The sequence below is a fragment of the Pinus tabuliformis genome, chromosome 6 (assembly GCF_031772625.1).
Source record: "Pinus tabuliformis cultivar Carrire ecotype Pingquan chromosome 6, CPIR1, whole genome shotgun sequence".
Classification (NCBI taxonomy): Eukaryota; Viridiplantae; Streptophyta; class Pinopsida; order Pinales; family Pinaceae; genus Pinus; species Pinus tabuliformis.
The window spans coordinates 1,409,458,756-1,409,485,648 of record NC_142292.1 but is presented as its reverse complement, the minus strand read 5'-3'; the positions used below and the strand labels follow the sequence as shown (position 1 = coordinate 1,409,485,648).

The 26,893-nt window shown below is 40.3% G+C and overlaps 1 protein-coding gene across 15 annotated transcripts in view; it reads left to right on the top strand.

Annotated features, from left to right (window-relative positions):
* LOC149263928 (serine/threonine-protein kinase TOR-like) overlaps positions 1 to 26,893 on the top strand; it is a 489,849-nt gene that overhangs the window by 400,418 nt on the left and 62,538 nt on the right. For 5 of the 15 annotated variants that reach the window (XM_089426897.1, XM_089426890.1, XM_089426885.1 and 2 more), the window contains 6 exons: positions 17,740 to 17,823; positions 17,922 to 17,983; positions 18,071 to 18,143; positions 18,336 to 18,470; positions 18,584 to 18,766; positions 18,865 to 19,052. In XM_089426897.1, coding sequence (XP_089283023.1) covers positions 17,740 to 17,823; positions 17,922 to 17,983; positions 18,071 to 18,143; positions 18,336 to 18,470; positions 18,584 to 18,766; positions 18,865 to 19,052 — 725 coding nt within the window. Of the gene's footprint in view, positions 1 to 17,739; positions 17,824 to 17,921; positions 17,984 to 18,070; positions 18,144 to 18,335; positions 18,471 to 18,583; positions 18,803 to 18,864; positions 19,053 to 26,893 lie in introns of all 15 variants that reach the window. The other 10 variants (XM_089426946.1, XM_089426940.1, XM_089426951.1 and 7 more) reach the window with 3 other exon arrangements.

Here is a 26,893-nt window from a genome sequence, read left to right as displayed (position 1 = left end):
TTGCTCTACCACTGTTGCTCCATCATCCGTTGCACCAACTGACTCTCGTCATTTTGCTACTGTCATTAAGGGCTCCCGTAGTCGTATGTGATCCAAGAATTTAGGCACCTCAAGGATCCTGCCCTTTGTAGTCCTCCCAACTATAGCTCGGTATCGCCCCACTTCTTCTCTACGGGTGCATGAGAACTAATGGTGCAATCTTCATTGTCCTCTTTAACAGCTTGCGCTGGAGCAGCCTTTGAGTTAGATTTCTCTTCTTTGCCCTTCTTCCGAGGACACTACATGGCGAAATGACCCATTTCTCCACATCTGAAGCATCTGACTCTGGATATTTTCTTCTTCTTTCTCTTCTGTTGCCCTTGCTGTCCCGCTGATGCAAGAGCCGCATCCTCCTCTTTCTCCTTCTTGACTCTAATCTGTTTGCTGCTACTTCCTGCCTTGGTCAACCATCTGATCTCTTTTTGTCGAAGAGCTGCCTACATCTCCTCCCAACAGGGAAGAGAAGCCCTGCCGAAGATGCTTTGGACAAAGGTTTCCCAGTATTCAGTGACTGCATTCAGGGTAGTCTTGACCATAAATTTAGGATCTGGTGTAGCCCCTACGGAAGTTAGTTGGTCACAGATTGTTTGCAAACTTGAGAAGGAAGGGATTGATTTCTTCTCCCTTTTGCATCTGAAACTGTCTCAGCTGACTGTCAAGCAACATTTTCCGCTGAACAGAAGTTCCCTCGTACAGTGTGGTCGAGGCTGTTAGCTCTCGAATTTGCCTCAGACTGAGGAAGGCGAAACTCAAGGCAACATCAAACCAAGCTCAGCCTCGTAGCTAGCCCTACGAGGACAGGAGAGGGCTCTCTCCGGGTCTATCTCGGCAAAAAGTCTTCAAAGGGGCTGAGATGACCGATATGAATACTGATTTTAGGCTAGTAAATTGATAAAGATAGTTTGATTTAAGATTTTTAGGGTTTTGTTGGAAAACAGGGAAAGGCAATTTTGGGTGCGGGGATGTGACACAGTTTTTGCAGAGGTCTTTTTGGGGAAAGATAGGCAATCGTCCTGATGTCTTTAAAGGAATTGAATGGATAGGTATGACTGGTGAGGAGCTAAGGAGAGCAAGAAACTTTCAGGAGTTCTCCTTAAACAGATGAAAACATAGATATTAAGCAAACTTAAAAGCAGAGCATAGAAAACCATGAATTCTACCTTAACACTTAATTTGCTTAATTTGCAAAAGAGAATAGTAGGAAAATGATACACATAACAAACTTACAAGTACATGAGAGTAACACACCATCAACACAAATAACCACAGGAATCCCAAATAGTGCTGCAAAACCCTGGTCTTTCCTTTGCCAAAATTGCAGAGATACAAAGTGTAATACAGTCTAAGCTTATCCCTCAAGAGTCCAACCATGAAAATGACTAAGAAGATACATAATATAGGCAAGCTAACACATTTCCTTGCCTCTAGGGGTCGAGCTCATCATCCTAGGAGCTGTTTCAACCAATTCTAAACTGAGCACTACAATCTAGGCAATCAAAACAACTTGCCTCTATAAGCTAGGAAACCAATTCATTCATTAATTTTTTGCCATTTTATGAATGAATCTTCTAGAATAGGTAAAAAAGTGTCATGTCAACATGAAAATACATTAATTACATCAAAGAGGGTGAAAAATCCCATAAAAAGTCAAAACTGGTCAAATAGCTGCGTTGTCCTGTGCTGTAGATGAAAAACTGGAAAATTTCCCTGATGCGTAGCGCGCCAAATCTCTACGCGTAGCGCGCCTTTCAGCCCACTTTTGGGGCACTTCCCGGCATCCAAATGAGGCTCAGGTGGGCTTGTTGGAAAGGTCTGGATGTCTACTTTCCAACCCAAGTGGAATTTCTCAATTTGGTGCCCATTTTCCCCTCCAAAAATGAATTCTCCCAAGACTGCTTCCTGTGTGTCCAAAAAGGGGTAGAAGGTCATTTTTTGCATGTTTTTTAACCTTTTGGGGGCCCAAAACTTGATGAAATGTCTTGGCAGTGGCTGAGTAGGTGTATTTCATCATGACAAATCCAAAAATGCAAACCTTTCTTGAATTGGACCTCCCCATCTTCAAGGTAGTGCGCGGCGCGCTACGCGTTGAGCCCAAAAACCTGTTTTTTACACAAAAATTTCAAAATTGACAAAATTTTCCCCAAACTTGTTGAAATTTGGGCTGGGGGTCCCCAATCAAGTACTATGCTCAATCAAAGAGGCTTCGGCCAAAATCCGAAGACGATCAAGCTCCTTTTGTCGTTTTTGCTTCTTGACCCTTTTCCTCAATTTTGCCTTAAGACTCCTAATTCGCGCCTTGCAAACCAAGTTCCGGACCTTGTAATGCATAACCATGTGTTTCAATAATGCATGATCTCTACCGGCCCTTTTCAGCCATTCCTCCCCTACATTTGGTATCCCAGTGGCCTGAGCAATAGTCTCGGGTGACAAGGTGAAATTCACTCCGGCAAGGTTTACATGACCATCCTGTAAATGTAGAACAAACAAGCGAGCTAATTCATGATGATGATGAATTTGTGAAATCCACTCACAGTATTGAAAACATGATTGATACCGAAAACAGTCCTTTGCAAGTGGACAAGCTTGCAATTGAGCCAAAGAAGTAGGCTCCTCCCTGACATGCCGACCACCTTTGCCACCCTTGTGATACCTCCTTGGCACCTCTATTTCTGGTGTAGAATCACTGTCATAGCTCTGCTCATAAGCTGATTCGGTTTGTGACATATTGTATGAAAACAAGATGACTGGGATATATATGCTGACTGTGCACACAATTGACTGTTGTTTGACTTTTTCCTTTTTTTCAAAATGTTGTTACCAAGGGGACATAAATACAAGGGAATTGTTAGGGAAAGGGAAACATGAGGGAATTAGGGGCAATGAAAATAAACAAGGAATTTAGGGAAGGGAAAGGGCATAGAAATTATGATATTGTAGGGTTTGGGGTGAAGTAGGGTTTATAATTTTGTAGAGGGATAGTTTTGAATTTTTTGAGGAATTTTTAAAGGAAATATTGGTGAATATGGGGGGAATAAGAAACACAAAAGTGGGAAAACCTTGGCAGCATATAATTTTAAAACCCTAGCAAACTAGGCCTTTGAATCCACACAACAACTTAGGGTTTTTACATTTAGTTTCATGGCATAGCTAGCATAATTTATTTACATTCATCTTGCCAAAATGAGTACAAGGCATGGAAATGAAGCCTACCTGTGGTTTGCTTGAGTTAGGAGAGGAGTTGAATACTTGCTGGCGAATTTCTGGGCAGAATTCCCAACGCGTAGCGTGCCTCACCCAACGTGTAGCGCGCCCTTGGTGCGTAGCGCACGAGTAAATTTACACTGAGAAAAGTGTGCTGATGCGTAGCGCGCCCCTGGTGCGTAGCACGCCCACCTTGATGCGTAGCGCGCACCCAGCTACATAGTGCATTTTGCAGGAGACTTTTGGAGGCCTTCCCGGTGTCGAAATCGGGCGCAGGATAGCTCGTTGGAAAGGTCTTGAGTCTACTTTCCAACACAACTAGAATTTTTCAATTTGGAGTTCATTTGCCTTGTCAAAAATCAAATCTTCCAAGACTGGTCAAAATGTGCCAAATGAGGCTGCCTCAAGGCAGAGTGCTGTTGCAGTCAACTTTTGAATGCCTTCCTCAACTCCAAATTGAGCTCATGATAGCTCATTGGAAAGATATTTATGTCTAGTTATCATTTGACTCATCAAGAAATTCATTTGACCAACCAAGCTAGGAGAAAATTTGATTTTCCCAAGGTCACTCCAGAGGTGCATTCGATTCTCCTGAGGCAACGATATTTTTGACATTTCTCTAAAACCATGATACCTGTTTAAAAAGTGAAGGAGGTTTTTCTTCTTTGGCATTTTTTGGACAAAAACCTCTCTCAGTTTTCCAAAATTCATCTTTGATTGCTCTGAAACATCATTTGAGTGAAACCTATCCCGATGTGTGAAACAAGGGATTTTGTCGAAAGGAAGCGAAATGAAGGGGATAAGGGGCTTCTAAATTCTTGAGTAAATTTTAGGGAGTAGGAAGGGATGTTAGGAAGCAGAAAAAAGTGGAATCTCAGAGATTGAGTGAGGGGAAGGGGTCCAAACGGGCAAAACACAAGCCCAGCCTAGAAAATTGCCAAGTTGTGGCAAGAAACTAGGGTTTGTGCAAAAATGAGGAATTTGGGGGATCTCAGTGATGGGAAGCATTTGATAAGGTATTTTAAGGATAGGGGAAGGTGTATGAACATCAGGATACAAGTTTTGCCGATGATTTGACCGTCCAAGAGAAATTAGTTTCAAAACCCTAGGAGAGGGAAATCACCTTGCCTAGGTGCAACTGAAGCATGAACAAGGTGTAAAATGACCCAATGGAACCTGTCATGATGAGGACAACCCTATGAATGATGATAGACTCAGCTGAATGATGACATGGATCGACATTTGGACAACTTTAGAAGGAGTGAAAGCAAACCCTAGATCTAATGCCTAGTGACCAAATTTTGCTTGAAGACTCACTGAAATGACAAAATTTGACCTTGACACTTCAAAATCACTTTGTAAGAGCACGTTTGATCACTGGAGGAAGGTTGGAAAGACTGACACTAACAGAGGCCTCCCACATTTCACTTTCTGTGTCCTTCTCAGCAATATGTGGGATCACATGATCCTTGACCCCATCCAAGATCATGCACTTTGCTTTTGCTTGAGCCTCCTCGTACTTCTTGAGAGGATCAACATCAATTGGAATAGAAACCACCTTCAAGGCATAATCCTTGATGCGATTTTTATCTAAAACTGCTAGGATCCTGGGCTTCTAGATGACGAAGTTGGATGCTCCATCCAACCTGTCCTGATCCGCAGTCCATTAATGACCATCTTTGCTCAAATGAATGTCAAATTGGTTCTCTTCTCCCTCTTTCATTGTTGGCCCAACAAAACTCATATCTATATTTATTTGGCACTGGAAATCCTCTAAAAACAAGCTCCCTCTGAATTTCGATATCCTTCATGGAAATCCTCTGCAGCAACAACGTCACCCAAGTAGGCTGACGCAGGGTCTATGTGAGTCTCCCTTGGTGACTGCCTCACCCCTCCTCTGTTCTCTCGGCCAGAAACTGTGCTGTCTCTCGGGACAACTGCTATCACACACAGATTTTCTTCTTTCCTTTAACCGATGGCTTCAGTCCTCCTTGATCTGCAAATCCTCTGATACCATGTGAAAATTTCTAAATCTAATAAACCAGAAATCCAAGTGCAGTAAACTGACTTGCATTACCTACGTGTGTTCTTCATTTAACAAGTTATTTTCAAAAGTATTCAGAAAATATTAATGCAAATACACTGCATCCTACACCAATATACAGATCAAGTACTAAAAAATAAATGAGACAACCACACAAAGGACACTTATTTTTGGACTAAAAGTCCTCGAAAAAACACAATGTGGGAAAACCGGTGCAGCAGATATGAGGGTTTTATTATTAATCATATTTCTGAATACAACTAGGGTGCCACATAGTTGCGGGGGAGTGCCTTCCCCCCCGGCTCCCGCTCCCAATCCGCGCTCCGGGCGGGAGTGGGTCGGGAGCGATTCGGGAGCGGGTCAGGAGCACGCTCCCGAAAAGGGAGGGATTTCGGGAGGGCGCTCCGTAAAAAAAAAAAAATCACTCCCTACCTTTTTGGGAGCGTTTTGCCTTTTTTGCAATTTTTTTTTTGCAATGATGTTCCAAATGCAATTGTTTTTCAAAGAAACAAATAAGTTTTTAGTGGGGTAGCTTAGATCAAGTCTATGGCTCTAGTATTGATATGCGATTCATGGTAATGTTAAATTCTTAAAGTAAAAGTGACATTCTCTTTAATCTTCATTTTCATGCTTTTACTTAAATTTTTAACATTACCATGAAATGACTCAGGATGTTTGAGAGTGGTTCCGACCTCATTGGATTTCATATGCAAAAAGTAGAATTTTAGATTTCATTCAAAATCCAGCAGACTTATCAGTTTTTCAGGATTGCATTGTTTCCATTGAATTTTGTCATGTATTAGGGTATGGAACTCGTATTTAATGAAGAGCACCAATCCCTCTATGTACCTTGATGTTAGTGACATTGGTTGTCGAACTCCTCTATCATGACCCTCCTAAAAATGTACGCATCACTCAAACAAAATCTTGACTTGACATGCTATGCTTTTTCTATCTTATGTTAATGCTTAGAGGGTGATATTAATGACAAAGATCCCTATATAGATACAGAGGTAATGACAAAGATACCTCTGGATATTAATGCTTAGAGGGTGATATTAATGATAAAGATCCTGATTTTCCAACAAGACTAAAAAATTAGACATTTCGCGTTGTGGCAAGAGACCCAAGCATAAGCAATAGATAATAGATTTACTTGTCTTTTCTAGTTTCTAGTAGTTTTTATAACTATTGACACTTTCATATTTATTATGATATTTTTTTAAACAATATATGACAATTTAAGTTTGAAGTTGGCAATTATAACTTAGTAGTAATGAATTATGAATATGATGCTTCATGAAAGTTGAAAGTTGTTTCATTTCATTTTATAACATTTCATTTCATGTTAGATATTATTTGTTGTAATGGTTACACTTAGCTTACAAGTACAACTTTGGTGATCAATGATGATAAATGTTATATATTGAATTTTGAAAGCTTGAAACTTTAAGATTGATGAATCATGACTCAATATGTTGTATGTTACTAACTTGTGGACATGGTTGATGAAGATTATAACTTCTAGATGATTGTTGTTATATGGTTCAATCTATGTTTTTTTATGTTTTTTATATCTAATTCATCATTCTACATGTTTTTGTTGACATATATGTATCAAAATATAAAAATATAAAAAATATATATATTATATAAAAACGCTCTGGGATTCGCTCCCAAATCAGGAACTTCTGAAAATGTCGCTCCTGCACCGGTTTTCGCTCCCTCTCCCCGCTTTTGCTCCTGCTCCCAAGTAACACTGGGGTGCCAAATCTGGCTCACCCAAGAGAGAATAAACCCAATAAAAGTACCTCTATTCGAAGATCCAACAACTAGATGAACAAACCCCACAAGTGACTGCATTGTCCCTAGTGTTGTGCAGCGATGGCTGCTCCCAGGTCTACGCTGGAACTGCGTCACGTTCCCTACGATCTTCGTCACCCTCCTAGCGAGCCTTCCCAGCTTAAAAAATCGATCTGCTGAACTGATGCCTGATCTGCCTCACAGAAACCCGATGCTGCCTCTAAGTGACTGCGCTAGCCCTCTAGTCTCTGTGTCACCTTTCTGGAGTTGCGTTGTCTCTCTTTGGTGCTGCACTACCTCTCTATTATGTATTCTCAGCCTTGGACAAAAGTCCTGTTGCCGAACTGCCCCTCTGCACTCGAAGCTTACTCCGAATTCTCAGCAAACCATGCACCATAATTTCGATCTAGCTCAAGTGCTGCTCTCTGTTGATTTTTGGTAGCATCGATGTGCTCTAGCCATAAAATTTGGTGGAGAAGCTAAGGCACATGAGATCTCCAAGACCCAGAAATCGTTTGGTGAAATTCCACCTGGAGGAAGAGATATTAAAATAATTAATATTTTTAATGGTTTCATAAGTCTAAACTTAGGAAAATAAAAATATTAATGTATATTAATATAAAATGATTGAGAAAGTTCTAATCAACGAGGATCAAGCCAGTTCTGATCTTAGCCATTGATTAGGGACTTAATCTCGACCGTTGAATTGTCAACAGGAAAAGTATAAGAGGAGGCTTGAGGGTCAATTGGAGACACACCAAGAGAGATCAAGAATTCGATTTTTTGGGGCGATGTTTGCTGAGAAAATTGAGCAAGTGATCAGTTGCAGTGAGGGGCAGTTCGACAGGAGGCTTAAGAATACATAGTAGAGAGGCAGTGCAGTGCCAGGAGAGACAACGCATGCCCAAGAAGGGATGACACTGACGCTGTAGGAGCTGACTCAGAGGATGCAGAGGGCCTTACAGGCTGACGTAGAGGACGCAGAGGGCCTCAGAGGTAGTGCTGGGAGATTCTGTGGGGCACACTGGGAGCTGATCAGCATATCCTTAGTTGGGAGAGGAAGACAGATCCTAAAGGAGTGACGCTGTTCTAGAGCAGCGCTTGGAGCAGCTTTCGCTGTCTAGCACAAGGAATAGCCGGAGTCACTGTGGGGTTTGATCCTTTGTTTGCTAATTTGCCAGAATATCTGTCTTTGGATAGACGTACTACTGCCAAGGATATTCTCTGTTGGGTGAGCCATTTTTGGCACCCTAGTTGTATTCACGAATTTGCTCAATAATACAAATGCTCTATATGCTATACTAGTTTTCCCTAATTGGGTTTTTCTGGGGATGATTTATAAAAAATAATGGTGTTCTTTGTGTTATTGTCTCAGTGTAGTTCAGTGCATGATTTGTATATTTGTGAAGGCTCCAATAGTGTTTACTTCGATGTTTATGCAATTAAATAACTTGTTAATGTAAAGAACAAGTAGGAGATTGTAAACCGGTAATTGCAGTAGAGGTTTCTGATGTGTTAGATTTAGGATTTTTCACATGGTATCAGAGCGATTGCATATCATAGACTACTGAAGACACCAGCCGAGAAATCTAAGAATTTGTAGCATAGAAGCAGCTGTATCGAGAGACATCGTTGTTCTGGAGTTGAAGAGGCAAGAGGAGGAGTGACGCAGTGCAAAGTGTGACGCAGAGGCTCACGCAGTGCCTGTGTTAGCATTTTGAGTCAGGAAAGGAAGACACAATAGTTAGGAGGAGCCCATGCAGTGGCTGCATCAGACATCAGGGCCAACGTAGAGGCAGAGGAGGGCAGAACAGGCTCACACAAAGCCATGCCATCCTTTTGAGCCAGGAAGGATTGACATAGTTGGGTGAGAGGAGCAGATTCAACCCACACAGAGATTGTGCAGAGCTTGAAGGGCTCATATTCTTCAAGTTGCCGAGGCTAAGGGAGCTGTGCTGATTTTGATTTGTGGAGATGGTGGGACGTTGTTTCTGTAGGTGCAGAACAATGTCTAAGGAGACTGAACCAAGGTGGAGGGAAGCACTACCTCGACAGACTTCTAGCCCAGAAATCTAGATCCGGGTTGCAGTGGCAAAGGATGATTGGAGAAGAGTGATTCGACAGTTGGCCAAATGATTTTCTAAAGGGAAATCAAGACTCAGGGGGAGTCTAGAGAAGAGGAGCAGAGATGACGGTGAACGGATTGAGGGATCGAGACAGATTGGACGAGGCTTCCAATTTTGTCATCTGGAAGGCCAGGATCCTGGAAATCTTGGATAAACATCGCATCAAGGACTATTCCTTGAGAATAGTAATTGTCCCATTTGACCCGAATGCAAATGAGAAGTATGAGGAGGCTGAGGCGAAGGCGAAATGCATGATTCTAGACGGGGTCATGGATCATGTCATACCACATATTGCTGAGAAGAACACAATAAGGGAGATGTAGCAGACGTTCATAACCTTATACCAGGGCTCTTCTGTGCAGCAGAAGATGTTATTGGAAATCAGCTGAGGTCATATCATATGCAGAAAGGAGAGGAGATAGATCCGTTCCTTCTCAGGTTGCAAGGAATTCGCGACCGACTTACTTCCGTGGGGTCTACACCAAATCTAGAGTTCATGGTCAAGATTGCTTTGAATGTAGTCTTCGAGGACTGAGAGACGCTTCTCCAAAGCATTTTGTGCAAAGCGACTCTCCCTAGTTGGGAGGAGATGTGGGAAGCTCTTAGACAGGAAGAGCTCAGGAGATTGACCAAGGCGGGGAGTAGTGGTAAGGGAGTTCGAATCAAGAAAGAAGAGGAGGATGCAGCTCTAGCATCAATGGGACAACAAGGGGTTTAGAAGAGGAAGAAGAAAGACATCTCCAAGGTCAAGTGCTTCAACTGTGGGGAGCTGGGACATTATGCCTCTCAGTGCCCGAGGAAGAAAGGCAAGGGAGAAGCTTCCGACTCAAAGGCTTCATAGTAAAGGCGGAGAAGGATGTCGAGACTGATGAGGATTGTGCCATGAGTGATCATGCACCTCTAGAGAAGAGGTGGGGAGACATAGAGTTGTAGTTGAGAGGACTACATGCAAGGGCAGGATCCTTGAGGTGCCCAATCTCTTGGATCACATCCGACTATGGGAGCCCTAAACGACAGTAGCATGATGACAGGTGTCGGGTGGAGTATGGTGTGATGGAGCGACAATGCAGCGCTAGAGTGCAAAAGTCTATAGCAGCGCAGTGGAGGTTACAATAGTGCGAGAGGCATAGAAGAGGTTGCAGCAGCGCAATGGCAGCAAAGGGAGCATAGGATAGCAACAGAGGTAGCTTCAGCATCACGAGGCTTCCAGACTGACCAGGATGTTAGTGTTTGGGTGAAGTCAATCACTTACTTTTCGGTAACTAAGTAGTAGTGCAACAATTAGTAGTGGTAGTGCTATGGGAAACATTTTGAGAGGGAGCTATAGTACAGATGTAGTAGTGGTAGTGTCATGGGCAGCAGTACAGGAAGCAACAGTGCAGTGGATAGTGAAGCATTGCTAGAGCACATTCGTCGCTAAGAGGGAGTGTTGATTTTTGGTAGCATCGGATGTGCTCTAGCCATAAAATTTGGTGGAGAGGCTAAGGCACATGAGATTTCCAAGACCCAGAAATCGTTTGGAGAAATTCCACCCGGATGAAGAGATATTAGAATAATTAATATTTTTAATGGGTTCCTAAGTCTAAATTTAGGAAAATAAAAATATTAATGTGTATTGATATAAATTGGGTGAGAAAGTTCTAAGTGATGAGGATCAAGCCAGTTCTAATCTTAGCTGTTGATTAGGGACGCAGGCCTAAGAAGGGCTGACGCAGAGGCCATAGGAGCAACATCCTCGACCTGTTGTCCTTCATCCACTGCGCTGCTACAATCTATATTGATGCCCATAACACTGTCGCTGTCACTGCTGTATCTGTAGTGCAACTCCCTCTCAATATGATGCATCATGCTGCCCATAGCACTAATACTACTAATTGTTGCACTGCAACTTAGTTGTTGAGAAGTAAGCAACTGAAACAACGACCCAAAAGCTGACATGTTGGTCAGACTGCATGCCCCTTGACGCTGAAGCTACCTCTGTTGCTAATTTGTGTTGACCGTTTGATGCTACTACGCTGCTATTGTATCTGCTTTGTGCCTTTCGCACTGTTGCAACACTCCACTGCGTTGCTTCAGACTTTGGCACTCTAGCTTTTCCACTGTTGGTCCATCATCCCTTGCACCAACTGACTCCCATCATTTTGTTATTGTCATTAAGGGCTCCCAAAGTCGTATGTGGTCCAAGAGTTTGGGCACCTCAAGGATCCTGCCCTTTGTAGTCCTCCCGACTACAGCTCAATATTGCCCCACCTCTTCTCTAGAGGTGCACGAGCACTCATGGCACAATCTTCATCGTCCTCTTTGTCAGCTTGCGCTGGAGCAGCCTTTGAGTCAGACTTCTCTTCTTTGCCCTTCTTCGGAGGACACTGTGTGGCGAAATGACCCATTTCTCCACATCTGAAGAATCTGACTTTGGATATGTTCTTCTTTCTCTTCTGCTGCCCTTGTTGTCACGCTGATGCGAGAGCCACATCCTCCTCTTCCTCCTTGACTCTGATCCCTTTGTTAATGCTTCCCGCCTTGGTCAACCGGCTGATCTCTTCCCGTCGAAGTGTTTTCCACATCTCCTCCCAACTGGGAAGATAAGCCCTGCCCAAGATGCTTTGGACAAAGGTTTCTCGTTCTTCAGTAACTGCATTCAAGGTAGTCCTGACCATAAATTCTGGATCTGGTGTAGCCTCTATGGAAGTTAGTTGGTCATGGATCGTTTGCAACCTGAGAAGGAAGGGATCGATTTCTTCTCCCTTTTTCATCTGAAACTGTCTCAGCTGACTCTTAAGCAACATCTTTTGCTGAATGAAAGTTCCCTCTTACAGTGTGGTCAAGGCCTCCCACATTTCCCATGATGTATCCTTCTCAGCAATATGTGGGATCACGTGATCCTTGACCCTGTTTAAGATCATGCACTTTCCTTTTTGCCTGAGCATCCTCGTACTTCTTGAGAGGATCAACATCAACTGGAACAACAACTGTCTTCATGGCATAATCCTTGATGCGATTTTTATCCAAAACTGCTAGGATCCTTGCCTTCCAAATGACGAAGTTGGATGCCCCATCCAAACTGTCATGATCCCTCGGTCCATTAGTGACCATCTTTGCTCAAATGAATGTCAAACTAGTTCTCTTCTCCCTCTTTTGGTGCTTCCCCAACAAAACTCAGATCTGGATTTCTTTGGCGCTAGAAATCCTCTAAGAAACAAGCTCGCTCTGAATTTCAATTTCCTTCACGAAAAACCTTCTGTCGATCACTGTTGAACCACCCCTCTCTGATCTCTCTTTGCTGCTACTCAACACTTGATCTAGATTTCTTGGCAAGGAATCTTATGAGGAACTGATTACCTCTACTTTGCTTCTACCCCACTAGGCACTGTTCTGCACCAACATAATTAGCACCCTAACAACAACTCTAGATGAAATATGCGCTGCACCTCTAGCCACGGGAACCGGAAAAACGAGATTCAACAGTCTCTACGTTGGCCCAATAACAACTGCGCTGCCCTCTACAACAACAATTTCACCTAATTAGGCTGACACAGGCTCTGCGTGAGTCTCCCATGGTGACTACGTCACCACACCTCTGCTCTCTCGGCTAGAAACTGCGTTGTCTCTTCGGACATTTGCTTTCACACACAGATTTTCTTTTTTCCTTTCACCGATGGCTTTATTCCTCCTTGATATGCAAATCCTCTGATACCGTGTGAAAATTTCTGAATCTAAAATTCAGAAATCCTACTGTAGTAAACTGATTAGCATTACCTACGTGTGTTCTTCATTTAACAAGTTATTTTTAGAAGTATTCAAAAAATATTAATGGAAATACACTGCAGCCTACACCAATCTACAAATCAAGTACTGAAAAATAAATGAGATAACCACACAAAGGACACACTTATGTTTGGACTAAACGTCCCCGGAAAAACCCAATGTGAGAAAACTGGTGCAGTGAATATGAGGGTTTTATTATTAAGCATATTTCTGAATACAACTAGGGTGCCAAATCCAGCTCACCCAACAAAGAATAAACCTGATAGAAGTACCTCTATCCGAAGACAGATATTTTGGCAGATCTAGGAACTAGATGAACAAACCGCATAGGTGATTGCGTTGTCCCCAGTGTTGTGCAGTGATGGTTGCTCCCAGCGCTACACTAGAACTGTGTCACCTCCTCTAGGAGCTGCGCCGTCCTCCCAGTGAGCCTTCCTGGCTCAGAGATCGATCTGTTGAACTGATGCCTGATCTGCCTCACGGAAACCCCAGCATTGCCTCTAGGTGACTGCGTTAGCCCTCTAGCATCTGCGTCACCCTCTTGGAGCTGTGTTGTCTCTCTCTACGTTGCCTCTCTGTTATGTATTCTCGGCCTGGGACAAAAGTATCGCTGCTGAAGTGCCCTTCTGCACCAGAAGCTTACTCTAAAATTCTCAGTAAACCACACCCTAGAATTTTGATCTAGCTCAAGTGCTGCTCTGTGTGTGTGTGCTCCAACTAACCCCAATCCTTCCTTTATACTTTTCTTGTTGAGAAATCAACGACTAAGATTAAATTAGACTTGATCCTCTTTACTTAGAAGGTTCTCACCCATATTTGCATTAATTCACTTTAATTATTTTAATTTCCTAAGTTTTAACTTAAGAACCATTAAAAATAATTAATTATTTGAATAACATGCACTCCGAGTGGAATTTCTCGAAATGATTTTTGGGTCTTGGAGATCTCATGTGTTCTAGCCCCTCCACAAAATTTCGGAGCTAGAGCACATCTGATGCTACCCAAAAATCAACACGCAAGGTGTTCACAATGTTACTTGGTTTCTAGTTGGATCCCATAATGATTCATTGCAACAATCAGAATTGCATCAAACTCTTGGAGAATGTAGTGTTTGATGATATAAGTGTATAGAGATCAGGTAGCACTTCATCAGAGGCAGGGTCTAGTGGGGAGCTATGAAGCACTACTATATTTCCACAAGTGAGTAGGTTGCAGGCATTCTCAACAAGCCTATAGTGAAGGGGAAGTTTGTCATCTATAGGGATAAGCTGGGGGTGGTGCAATTAGAGAAATTTTGAGGTCTACAATGGGCCTCAAAACAAAAGTATAAGAACCAATAGGATTCAAAATGATGATGTCAACTATGGAAGACAATTCACTATTTTTGGTGTAAAAAAGTGAAAAGATTAAAAAATAAAAAACAAGAAAACTACTTTTTTAACTCGTATTTTCAACTTATCTCCCTACGGTTTTACTCAATTTTCAAGAGTTTGATCACATTTTTTCATGTATTTCTCATTTTTCATGTCGCAGGGTTCATCGAAAGTATGCACGATGGGTACGTCTTGGACGAGGAATTAAATTCCGCATCCAACTAGTGCTCCCGCTTGAAATTTCTCGTTTTTCATGTAGCACCGTTTATCGAAAGTATGCAACATGGGTACTCCTTGGATGAGGAATTAAATTCCGCATTCAGCAAGGGCTTCTGCTTGAAATTTGAGTAAAACGTTAGAGAGATAAGTTGAAAATACAAGTTGAAAAAGTAGTTTTTGTTTTTCCTCTAAAATTTGATGATGTAATCTAATCTTATTTTATTATTTCCACTATTATTTTTTAATATTCCTTAGGAGGGTCATTTTAGACCTCAAAATTTCTCTAATGAAAATAACTTCCTTGCTAGGAGGGAGTGTTGATTGTATAGCAGCAGACAGGTACTTTTACATAAGCTAAATGTCAAGCATGTAGTTTATTGATGCCTGAAGTTTATGGCAGTTTATGTCAAGCATGTAGTTTATTGATGCATGAAGTTTATTGCAGCTTTTGCTTCTGTATGGGCTATGTCACAAGGTTCGTCAAACTTCAACCTTGAGGTTCGAATTTTGATGAACCTTAAAAAGATTTTGAGGTTATGCGAACCCCATCGAACCTCATGGCCATTAACCAAGTCCATAGATCAAAACTCATAACCTCATGCCACAACTCAAGCTTGTAATCTATCCTTATAGTTTCCATGTTCGTGATAGCATTTTTTTTATTGATGCTGATTTCTTAAAATTTTATTCCATATTTCATTTTCAAGTTAATATATCTATACATATAGAAAATGTATATAGACGAACGTAATGGCGAACCTTATCCAAACCCCATCAAAAAATTCGAACTCGAACCAAACCTAATCATCGCCGAACCCAAATTCGAACCCAAACCATATGACATTGTGTACATGAGAATTAGGTACTTATATTTTTGAAGCTAAAAGGATGGGAGTTAGCCTTGGCATAGGAGGGCATTTTGGCTCTATGGTATATATTGGTATGTAGATTTAAGGGTTTATGGACATGTGTTGTAATGAAGAGGGCATCATTTTGCCTATGTTATGTAATTTAATTTCCAGGCATGTTTGTTGTAAATGGTCTTATTATTCATTTTATTAGAAAAAATTATGTTTTATATGCTGATATGGCTTGTTATACTCATAAATATTGAATTAGTTTGTTGTGGGCATTGTATATGTCCCTGCTGAGCTTTAATTTGTATTAATTCCATTTAAAAATGCTGATCTTAGATTAATTAATTGGATGGCTAGGTATGTTAGATTTCTAAATTGTGAGTAACAGCAAACCTGGGCTTTTCTCATTATGATGTGAGCTTTTCTTCATCTCTTTGTGGGTTCCAATATGACCAGCCATGGATATTGTATTGATGCCATTTTGATACGTTGTAAATGATGTAAATATTGAGCTTATACCTTGCTAAGTTAATATTAAATCATGAGGTGTATGTAATACCATCCTTTATAGGTTGCTCAAGGCCAAGGCCTCTTAAGGATTTGATAGTATACCTGGGTCTGTTTGATATTTTCTGGGGTCATAGGGCTTGGAAATCCATGTATGCAAATAAAGTTAAAATTCTTTGTAGTTTAAAATATAATATCTGAACATGGTCACCATACGGGAGGGAGGGGGGAAGTGATGTGATAAGTGACAATACAAATGACAAATGGTGAGGCAAGTGGCACCTATTTAGGTAATTTACTTTGTAAGTGGCAAACAAATACCTTGTGAAAAAGGTGCCTCGAGGGAGAAAGTTCCACCTGAAATCTATAGACATTTAATTCCTCTCCATTCTTCATGTTCCGTTTGGAAATTAGAGAGGGATAATACACACTCATACTACTCCATGCTATATCTTCTCATGCATGCAGGTGGGAGCAAAAGGAGAAATTTCCGGCCAGAGGTTAAGACCTATCCACGTGTTGTTCTAAAGAAGGGCTTTTTGCTGCTTGTACGTGCAGAATTACTAGTCCTGTCAGGAGACTGCACGGTAGGATTGAGGCACAGGATGCTAGGAATCAGGATTGCAATGTAATGGAAATTACACTGATCTTGTTGGGCCTAGCAAGGCTTGGGCCTTTTCTCCGGAAAGTAGGCTAGCAAGTTTACCTGATCAATTGCTGCAATGCTGCCTACCTTCAGAGAACTTGAGATGTTGTGGCTTTCACCATGTTTAGTAACTAGGCTAGTCATGGGTTGAACCAAGCTATTATTGTCATAGTTGGAAAAGCTTTCCAGTCGTTTTGAGAACTCCCAAGTCAAGTTCTACTCAGCCTTGCTTCCAAGCTGAGTTATCTTGGTCCCGAGTCTTACACTCCTCACCAACAGTGAGTTAGAGCTGCAAGTAGCTTGTTGCTCGCTCAGCACCTCAGGAGTCCAACCTGCAGATGGATGGAAAATCTCACCTACATTAAATATAAATTCTAAAAGGAAAACTTATATGCAATTGTATACATATTGATGAGTTGCATAAACACAGATGATTAATAGGGGCCCAGTCAATGTTTCTGAAAGCTAAACTTTTTCAGGAAATTTGCTACCTTCGTGACTGTAGTTTAAGCATGTTATGAAATGAAATGAAATGATATTTTAACATCCACGAGACTAAAAATAGTCTATGGGACTATTAGTTCCCTGCTTTTTGTCTTTTGCAATTCAAACTTTTTCTTGTTCAAATTAATGATGAGCTGGCCCAACTTTCCAACAATCCTCCACTTAAAAGACAATGCCAAGAAACCGATGCTAGCATATTCCTATAACTTTCTCTAATGTCTTTGAATGCATCACATTCCAAAATGAAATGTTTTTCCGATTCCACTGCCCCAGACCCCAGACGTGCAAAATGTACACACCTGTTTTTCCCAAGCTTCTTTAGGCCTTTTCCACCGTCCTGTTTCACACCGAAGTTGATGCGAGTTGGTTCTTAATTGAGCAATAAGAACCTTTGCCCTCCAATGATCTCAATTTTAAACACTTTGATCTTCCTCTCAAAATTTAATGTGTTCGTGAATTTTTAATGGCATTATTGTTGGTTCTTAATTGAGCAATAAGAACCTTTGCCCTCCAATGATCTCAATTTTAAACACTTTGATCTTCCTCTCAAAATTTAATGTGTTCGTGAATTTTTTATGGCATTATTGTGTTTGGTCTGATGGCGAATGGCTATGCCTTGTAAGATAATCTTCAACCACATTTAACTGCTGCACAGGTCCTCTGGCTAAAAAGCAGAACATCTGAAATTTGGCTTGACCGTCGGACAAATTATACTCGCAGCTTGGCTGTCATGAGCATGGTTGGTGGTACCTGGACATTGTACACATTTTATTGCTTCTATCATACAAGTAAATGCGGCTTGTAAATGGTTCATTGTATATTGCTGCTACTTTTCAGGTGGGTTACCTTTTGGGGCTAGGTGATCGACATCCAAGTAATCTTATGCTTAAACGCCAGAGGTTTGTTCCCTGCCGATACATGTCCATTGTTTCTATGATTATTTTCATTTCTGTAAATTTTTAACAAGTTTTCGTATGTTTTCTCAGTGGTAAAATTTTACATATTGATTTTGGAGATTGCTTTGAAGCTTCCATGAACCGGGAAAAGTTTCCTGAAAAGGTATTGCGTCTAAGTTGGAATCTCTATTACTGCTTGGGAACTAAAGAAAGTCCCTACTAACTTATTGTCTATACATCTTGCATTGCTCTTTATGCTTGTTCATGTTACTCTTCTTTTTCTTTGGTACCTGTACACAATCTTTAATGCTTTTAAGTTGCAGATTTTATAAAATATTTGTAATTCTGTAAGCAGGTTCCATTCCGGTTAACTAGGATGCTTGTAAAAGCTATGGAAGTCAGTGGTATCGAAGGAAATTTTATATCAACTTGTGAAAATGTCATGCACGTCCTTAGAGCAAATAAGGACAGTGTTATGGCAATGATGGAGGTGATTTAATTGCTAGGATTCAGAATTACCGTTCTATACTTTTTTGGACTAAGAGATATTATAAGTGAACTTCTTGTAATTCGCATTACCGACTTGATCATGTCTACATCCAGGCTTTTGTCCATGATCCTTTGATAAACTGGAGACTTTTTAACATCAATGAAGTTCCTGGCATGTCAAATCTTGCCAGCACACATGTACAGGCAGTCGTAAATAGTGAAGAGTCAATGCCAGCTCGAGACCACCATTCTCCATTGCATCCTCAACGTGGAGCTCGTGAAAAGGAACTTTTACATGTATGCCCATTATGTTATATGTGATTGCTTCAGAAGGTTGTTCTACACGTATTTCTGTCTGAGATTTTTTTCTTATTTATATGCGGGCTGTAAATCAGTTGGGTGATGCAAATGAAGTCCTTAATGAACAAGCTGTGATAGTTATGGCTCGTATGAGTAACAAACTTACTGGGCGAGATTTTCATGTTGGTGGTGAAGTAGAGCTTGGATTGACAGTTAGAAGCCAAGTAAAGAAGTTAATTGCTCAAGCAACATCACATGAGAACTTGTGTCAGAATTTTGTTGGGTAATTTCTTACCTACTTGTGATTATAATCACTTTCTTTTATTATTTGAAATTCTGAGGAAAAGCTGATTTTAGGCACAAAATCTAGTTCTCCTCTTTGAACTTGCAGTTGCTGATTTTTACTGCACCAAGCAGTTCCAAACTTCCACAGACAGGAACATTTCAAGTTAGAAGTTTTAGATACTAGTTAGTAGTTTAGTCCCTGTTATTACCAAATATATCACCTTTGTGCAAGTCTTTCACAAGGTTTTAGGGTAGTGTAACATGGAAGTGTTACCACTGCCACCTAGGCAACAACTTTCCTCCTTTTAGTGAAGGATGGATCCTACACAAGTGGGGCTTCCCTAGCAACATCTAGGGTTCCTAAGGCAGGAGACAATCATGTCTAAGAATGCCTATATGGCTACTTAAGTCACTACGAATAGAAAATAATAATCAAGATAAGTTTAACGTGGTTATTGAGTACAATTTCCAGATTTGAATGGATGGGGATCTAAGACAATTTAGAAGGTTCAACAAGCTAATATTTAGTTCAAGAGGATCTAAAAACACTACAAAAGATGAAAAAGCAATAAAATTAGCCCTTAAACAAATGACCATCAACCAAAACTAGGGCTAAAACAAAGAGTTAACTGTTAAACTAGGGCTTAACCAGCTAAGAAAATCTGAACTTTAAAATGAATATAACAGCTGAATAAAACAAGATGTCTATCCCTAAAAGGGCTGTAAAATAAATCATAAAGACATAATATGATGACAAGATTAATTTTAATCAAAATAAATGCACAATTAGCCAAGACATTTACTCTATTTACAGCTGTTGTAAACCCTAATCTTACCCTAAAACATAAAATAAAAGTTAAATTGAGTTTTATGATTGATTATTGGAGAAGACTAGTGCCTGCTGTTTTAGGCATATGGGGTCAACTAAGGGCTTCCTCGAAGATATGTAAGCAAATCTAGGGTGATGGCTAGGATTGTCCAATATAAACCCAAGAATATCCACCTATTACCATAAAAGCTTCAAGTAAATTCAAGGGAAGATTCTCCAATAGAAGTTTTCTTGGGTTTTTAAAGAAGTGATTTATCCAAGAACAATATAACGAGAATGCACCACCACCACTAGAGAACTGCAATTACACATAACAACCATTCATGAACAAAATTCCAACAAGATTTAGAGAGACCACTCACTCAAAAAATCTTTTGCATCTATAAAGTTATAAACCATAAGCATGGAAATCCATAGAAGTTCCAAAGTTATCCACAAGATCTTCTCCTTGTTGAGACACATAAGTTATCCATCCATAGTGTTACCCACCCAAAAGTGGTTGACCCCAAAGGAGAAATTTTTCTCCCATCATCTCTTCCAGTTGACAACCAACAGCCCGTGACAGCAACTAGTAGTCAATCCCCTGACAGCTACTAGTAGCCAATGATGATGTGCCATTCATATCTCTGCCACTTGCATCAGTCATATGTTTCTTCGCCCATCTAGCAAGAGCACAGGTTGGAAGGTGGACTCCCAATCACAAGGTACTTTATTCATTTTGCAATCGGGTGTGTATTCTTGTTTGTATTTTGGGCATTTGGCATGGATTATGGGGTGACATGGATGGAAGAGGGATTATGACCATCATCTTGTTCCCTCACCTTAAATGGGGGGTTAATCTTTCATCCTAGTCGAGTGGGACCTCTGCTAATGGCACAATGGGTATAGGAGGGGCACTTCTTGGGAAACTCCATTTGAGATATCGTAGTCCTATCTCTCTCAATTCCCTATTCCATACTTAACATTTTCCATCTCACATTACAAGCCTCATATTCCACATCCCTTCTTCGGGTTTAACTAACCATTGGTTTTTTGGGATTTGGCACCATACATCCTCATACTTGAGTAGGGGATGGAACTTGGCCTTGGGAGGTTGATACAGCTAAAAGAACAAAAAAAAGCATATGATGGCCACAAGCAAAAACATAAGAAGATTAAAATGCAAAAGATGGTCAGGACATGCTCCTTAGCACATGGGCAAAATCCTAGCATGACCTCTTCCTCACTCATTATGTTCATCACCCAATTTTTTAGCACACATTTGTCTTCATATCATGAGAAGGAACCCTTGCATGTCCCAATCCTTGGTGGGCAATTAGTTGCCTTTAGTAACTGCTATACATCGTATAAAGGAAGCTCTAACTTTTTGAGCTACAAGCAGTAATACAAAGAAGAAAAATAAAAAAAAATAAAAGGCACACAAGAGGGGTGGAAAACCAAAGACCGAGTTGGTAGTTCATGCATCTACGATTGTTCCCTCTTCACATCTATACACTCAAGATGAGGAACCCATCATAGTTGGTCCCTTTGACCATGGCACTTGGTCATGAAGTCTTGTCCCCTTGGTTCCATCACTATTCATATGACACTTATTGATTGAAGGGTGGACCAAGGACATGTCACTTCCCCTTGGGGGCTGGAAACACCTAATAGGGTGGTCTATTAGGCACTCCTACCTAGTGAGTAACACTATTATGAGTTTAAAGCCTTGATTTTGGAAGGGAAGCCTTATTTGAAGTGTCAAATTGTCCATTACTTGCAATCTCGATTCACTTAGATGCAAAAAATGATTAAATGTACCTGATGATGATACTAGCATTGGATATAGTGTGTAATTGTCAGGCTAAGTAACTAGTGTTGGATATAGTGTGTAATTGTCAGGCTAAGTAACTAGTGTTGAAGTTTCTAAGTTTACTTAGTTAGAAACCCTCCATGCACTTTATCTGATTTATTCCTACCTACTTGTTATTTTACTTAACAAGTTATTTACAATGTAAATACTGAAAATAAACACTAGTGCATGCTCAACATATTACAGATCAACAACTAAAAGAAACAGAAACAAACACACCATATGACACCATTATTTTTGGACTAGTGTCCCTGGAAAAACCCAATGTGGAGAAACCGGTGCAACTATCTGAGGGTTTTCTTATGAAACAATATCAGAGTACAATCTGGGTGCCGAAATTGGGCTACCCAACAGAGAATTTCCTTAGCAGCCAAGTCACATGACACGAGGACACGAGACACGGAGGACACGTAAATACGAGTATTCAATACGAAACGCAGCGACCTAGAAACAGGACACGAGGGACACGTTTTATATATATATATATATATATATATATATATATATATATATATATATATATATATATAGATAGATAGATAGATAGATAGATAGATAGATAGATAGATACCGAAATATAGTATTAAGCATATTGCAAGTGGAAATGCAGTATTTAAAATTGTTAAAAATAAACAGTGGCCCGTGGGTTGAAAATTGTCCAACATAAATGATAATCATTATTATATTATCATAACATAATCATTTGATTAGATGACACTGGAAAGTGGAAAGACTTATTTATATTTGTATATCGGCCCTGGGATTCGACAACATAAGCTGCACAATGCACACACAATCAAACACATTTTTTTATGGGCTTGCTGCTTACGTTTAATTGCATCTATGGCATTATACATGTGGTCTACGGGCCACAGCTTACCTGAACTAGTGAACCTCACACATGTTGCCAAGTTTCCAAACCTTCCAGCGGCCAAACGGCTCCACGAGTCCACGGAGATGACTCGGCTCCACACTTGGCTCCACACGACGATTATACATTGACTGAGGGCGACACCATCAGAGGAAAATAGCAAAAGAACCCCCAAAAAATAATTGTGTCGGCTTTAAACCATTGATTTCGTGGGTTACATATTCAACTGGAGAGAAAACTTTCGGGCAACGTTTTTTAGACTCTGAATACTCGTTTTCCATGACTAGGACACGAAGAAAATGACTGAATACATTTTATGTTTTCTAGGACACGTTAAAAAATGTTTTCGACATGTTTTAGGGCTGTTTTCGTGTCCGACACGTTAAATATGGGACACGGGACCTTGGAGGACATGTCCTGTGACTTAGCTTAGCAATAATACCTCTTAGTTTCTGACAAATCTTCTGGCTAAAATCCCGGATAATCCTTCTGGCAGCTACTTAGCACAAATTTGCCCAAGAAACCCCAGTGTCAGCCTCTCTCTGGCTTGCGTCAGCCCCTCTCTGCCTCACGTTGGCCCTGTGTCACTCCGAATGGGTTTGCGTCAGTGTTGGGAGGCCCTTCATCAACTCGCTGGCCCTCTGCGTCAGCAACGCTGGCCTCTTTGAGGCTCTGCGCCGCTCCCGACTGCCTTTGCGTGGTCCTGTGTGAGCCCTGGCTGACTCTGCATCACTCTCCTTAGCTACTGCGCTGCTCTCTCGGCGCTATCTCTACCTCTCTATCTCTCCGTACTCAAATGCCCCTCAACTGCATCTCCCGATCACTAATTCTGTCTCTCTTAGCAAACCCTGCTCTAGAGAATAGAATGACTGATCACTCTGGTGTACTCTCCAAGTGACCCTCAAGCCTCCTCTTATACTTTTTCTGTTGACATATCAACAGCTGAGATTATGTCCCTAATCAACGGCTAAGATTAGATCTAGCTTGATCCATGTCTTTTGGACTATTCTAACACAAATTCATATTAATAGTCATTAACATTTAATTTTCCCTAAGTTTAGACTTAGGGACTCCATTAAAAATATTAATTATTTTAATATCTCCTGATCTGTTTAGAATCTGCCCAAACCCTTTATGGGTATTAGAGATCTCATGTGCCCCAACTTCTCCACCAAATTTCGTGGCTAGAGCACATATGATGCTACCTCAAATCAACAACTAGGAAATGAAAATTGATACAAATTGAGATTTGGATCCAGAGATGGATCCACCATATTTTTGAAAAGCCAAGATCCAAATACGGTGGGGAAATGCCACGTGCAAAAAAGGACATATGCAAAGTTAAAAATCAAAACCATTCATGAAACAAAACATTAGAACTGAAATCATTGGATAACTTATAAATCTGAAAACTAAAATCATGATGCATCACGCTGTATACAAAAAGGATAACTATAAATACGAAATTGAGTATCTCATCAATAATCACTCTATTGATATGATGATGTAGAGTAGGTCTAACTACATGTCGAAAAATGGTTCTACATGCTCATCATTTGAATATTTCAACTCTAGATTATGATCAACTTGTTAGATGTAAAAGCCGTTAGGTAGATCACATTAGGTATCATCTTCAAAATTCACACTAGGTTATGAATTTATGCAATATCCTAAGCTTAGTGTGGGAGGATCATCATTAACAACTATTAGGTGTACTAGTACTCAAGAAGAGGAGTTTTCCAAACAAACTTCAAGGAGTAAGTGTAAATGACAATGATATGGTTTGGGGTTCGTAGAAAATTAATGATCTGCACCCTTACCCCAGTTTACAAGTTTGCATTTGTTTATTTGGCCCAACCCACATGCTTTGTCATGCTGATATAAATTTCAGAATGCATTAATTGTAAATATTCAATGAGTACTTCTACTATTTTTTCACTTTTCCTATCAGCTGAAATTAATACAAAATTTAGGCAAACATTCAAGCATGTGAGACATTTATTTTTGGTCACGGTGATCTCGGAAAAACCCCACAGCCTTTTGGGGAAAAACGGTCTTCAAAGGAGGATTTTTTTGCCTAAGAAATTAGTCTAAGTACATAAAATTAAACGTGGTACTTATCTCCCTTCAGCTGAACCATTAAATGCAATTTCTGGAAATTTGTGCCTTTTGGGGGATCCATTTTGGGAATCCAAACCTATCACTGTTGACACCTAGAATAAGAAGGGAAAAACCAAGTTGGGTTTTAGCAAGGTGAGAAATCTCTAGGCCATCTACCAATCACAAAGGGTCATGATGATGATCACCTCTAGGATTATAACCATTCTTAGTTGCCACATGTACAACACATAGGTATGATGTCAACCAATATAGGGAAAACACATATTAACAAATAGTTCTAGGAATATTTTGTTTGGATAGTGAAATATCCATGAACTTGTGGCGAAGCATGAATGGATAAAGGTCTAGAGAGGATTGGGGGATCCATTTTGTAACAACCCATTAATAAAATTTTAGACCTTAAACTTTATAAATATATATCTATGTATTAAATTTTATAAAGTATATGGCTAGACCTTATAATATGAATTTATAAAATATATTAATTAACTTTATACCATATATAATTTAAATGTTATGAAATATATTAATTCACTTTATATCATATATAATTTAAATATTATGAAATATATTACTTAACTTTATATCATATATAATTTAAAGGTTATAAAGTATATCACATAAAACTTTATAGCATTATAGTGAAAACGTTATAAAAAGTGTCAGTTATAAAATGTTATAACATATACAGGAAATGTTATAAGCGTAAATATCAACTACCCTAAAAAGAATCTATATATGTATACCAGTTCATTAATAAAGGGGGTGGAACCAGCTAAGTAGTTATTACAGAGCGCCGAGGACAGTAAGAAGATGAGAGAGCCATCAATGCGTGGGAGGCGGTGGCTGCAAGTGGGAGGGCGGCCACCGCCATGCCAGGGAATAAATAGTGGAGACCTGAACCTGAAGGGGGGGGGGGAAACCAGAGAAGTATAGACTCATCAGCAGGAAACCAGGAGAAGGGACTTATCAGTGGAAGAGTTTTAAGTGATCTGAGTTCTGGGCACGGAGGGACAGAGAGCCTCTGTGGAGAGCTTTTCTGGATTGAGCAACCAGGTTGCTCTGTCAGGTTGGGAGGTATTAGCCTCGCGAAAATTGAATCAAATTAACCACAGCGCAACAGATTCACCAAACAGAAGCAGGATCAGCAGCAGTTGAGGTATGTACCGATTTAATGTTCAGGCTTCCGTATTTCAGGTTATAGTTCTGTGTTTGTATTTCAGGTTATAGTTCTGTGTTGGATTGGTTTTTACACATGGTATCAAAGCTATGTTCAAACCCTGCCGACCTCATAGGGCCTTATAGTTTTCAAACCTTGGTAATTTTTCTGTTGTTCTATCAACTTTTGCAATGTGTCTGCAATTATTCTGTTACATAGGTTCGACAGAGCAAAATTTATAATACCAAGTACCGACCCTGCGAGATGCGGCACAAAATTTCCTTAGTTGATACGGAATCGCCACATTTTGTGCACCGCTTTCATTCTCTGTTTAGATAAAATCCGGCGTGTTAGCAGCAGACCCGTCGCCTGAGAGATTCGAACTCTCGCGGGGAAACCCCAGGTACTTAACAGGCACGCCATTTCTAATTTAATTAAAATTTTGGGTCGCTGGTTCGAAACCGGCAAGTCGGAAGAGTATTTCTCCCCACTTTTGGCCGATGGTAAAAAAAAAAAAAATGCATATATGTTTGTAATAATTATCAGTCCGATGGCTATTTCTTTTTGGAAGTTAAGCCTAGTTTATTGTCATTTTATAAATTTGCAATGATCTGTATCGGCCGCGGGTTCATTAGTAGCCATTTTAATTGGTCACGATAGCCCCGGTGTATCTTAATAAACCGCTGTTTGATAAAACCGTCCAAACGGATTTCAGGAATGATCTTTTGATTACATACCGTCGCCAAAATTATTTTCATCGAATTGCATACCGTCGCCACAAAACACGCTGACGGGTATATAAATTCAGCCAATGAGTGATTGCCACTTGTTTAATAAACCAGCGCGGAGAAAGATCCACGGATTCGATGGATTAGACTCTGAGCTGGGCCGAAACAGTCGGGTCCGACAATCATGCGATTATGTTTTTTTTTTTTAGTTTTTTTTTTTTCTATTTTTGACACGTCATCATTTGCTGGTGCGTATCACGACTTTGCCCCCAAAAGAGA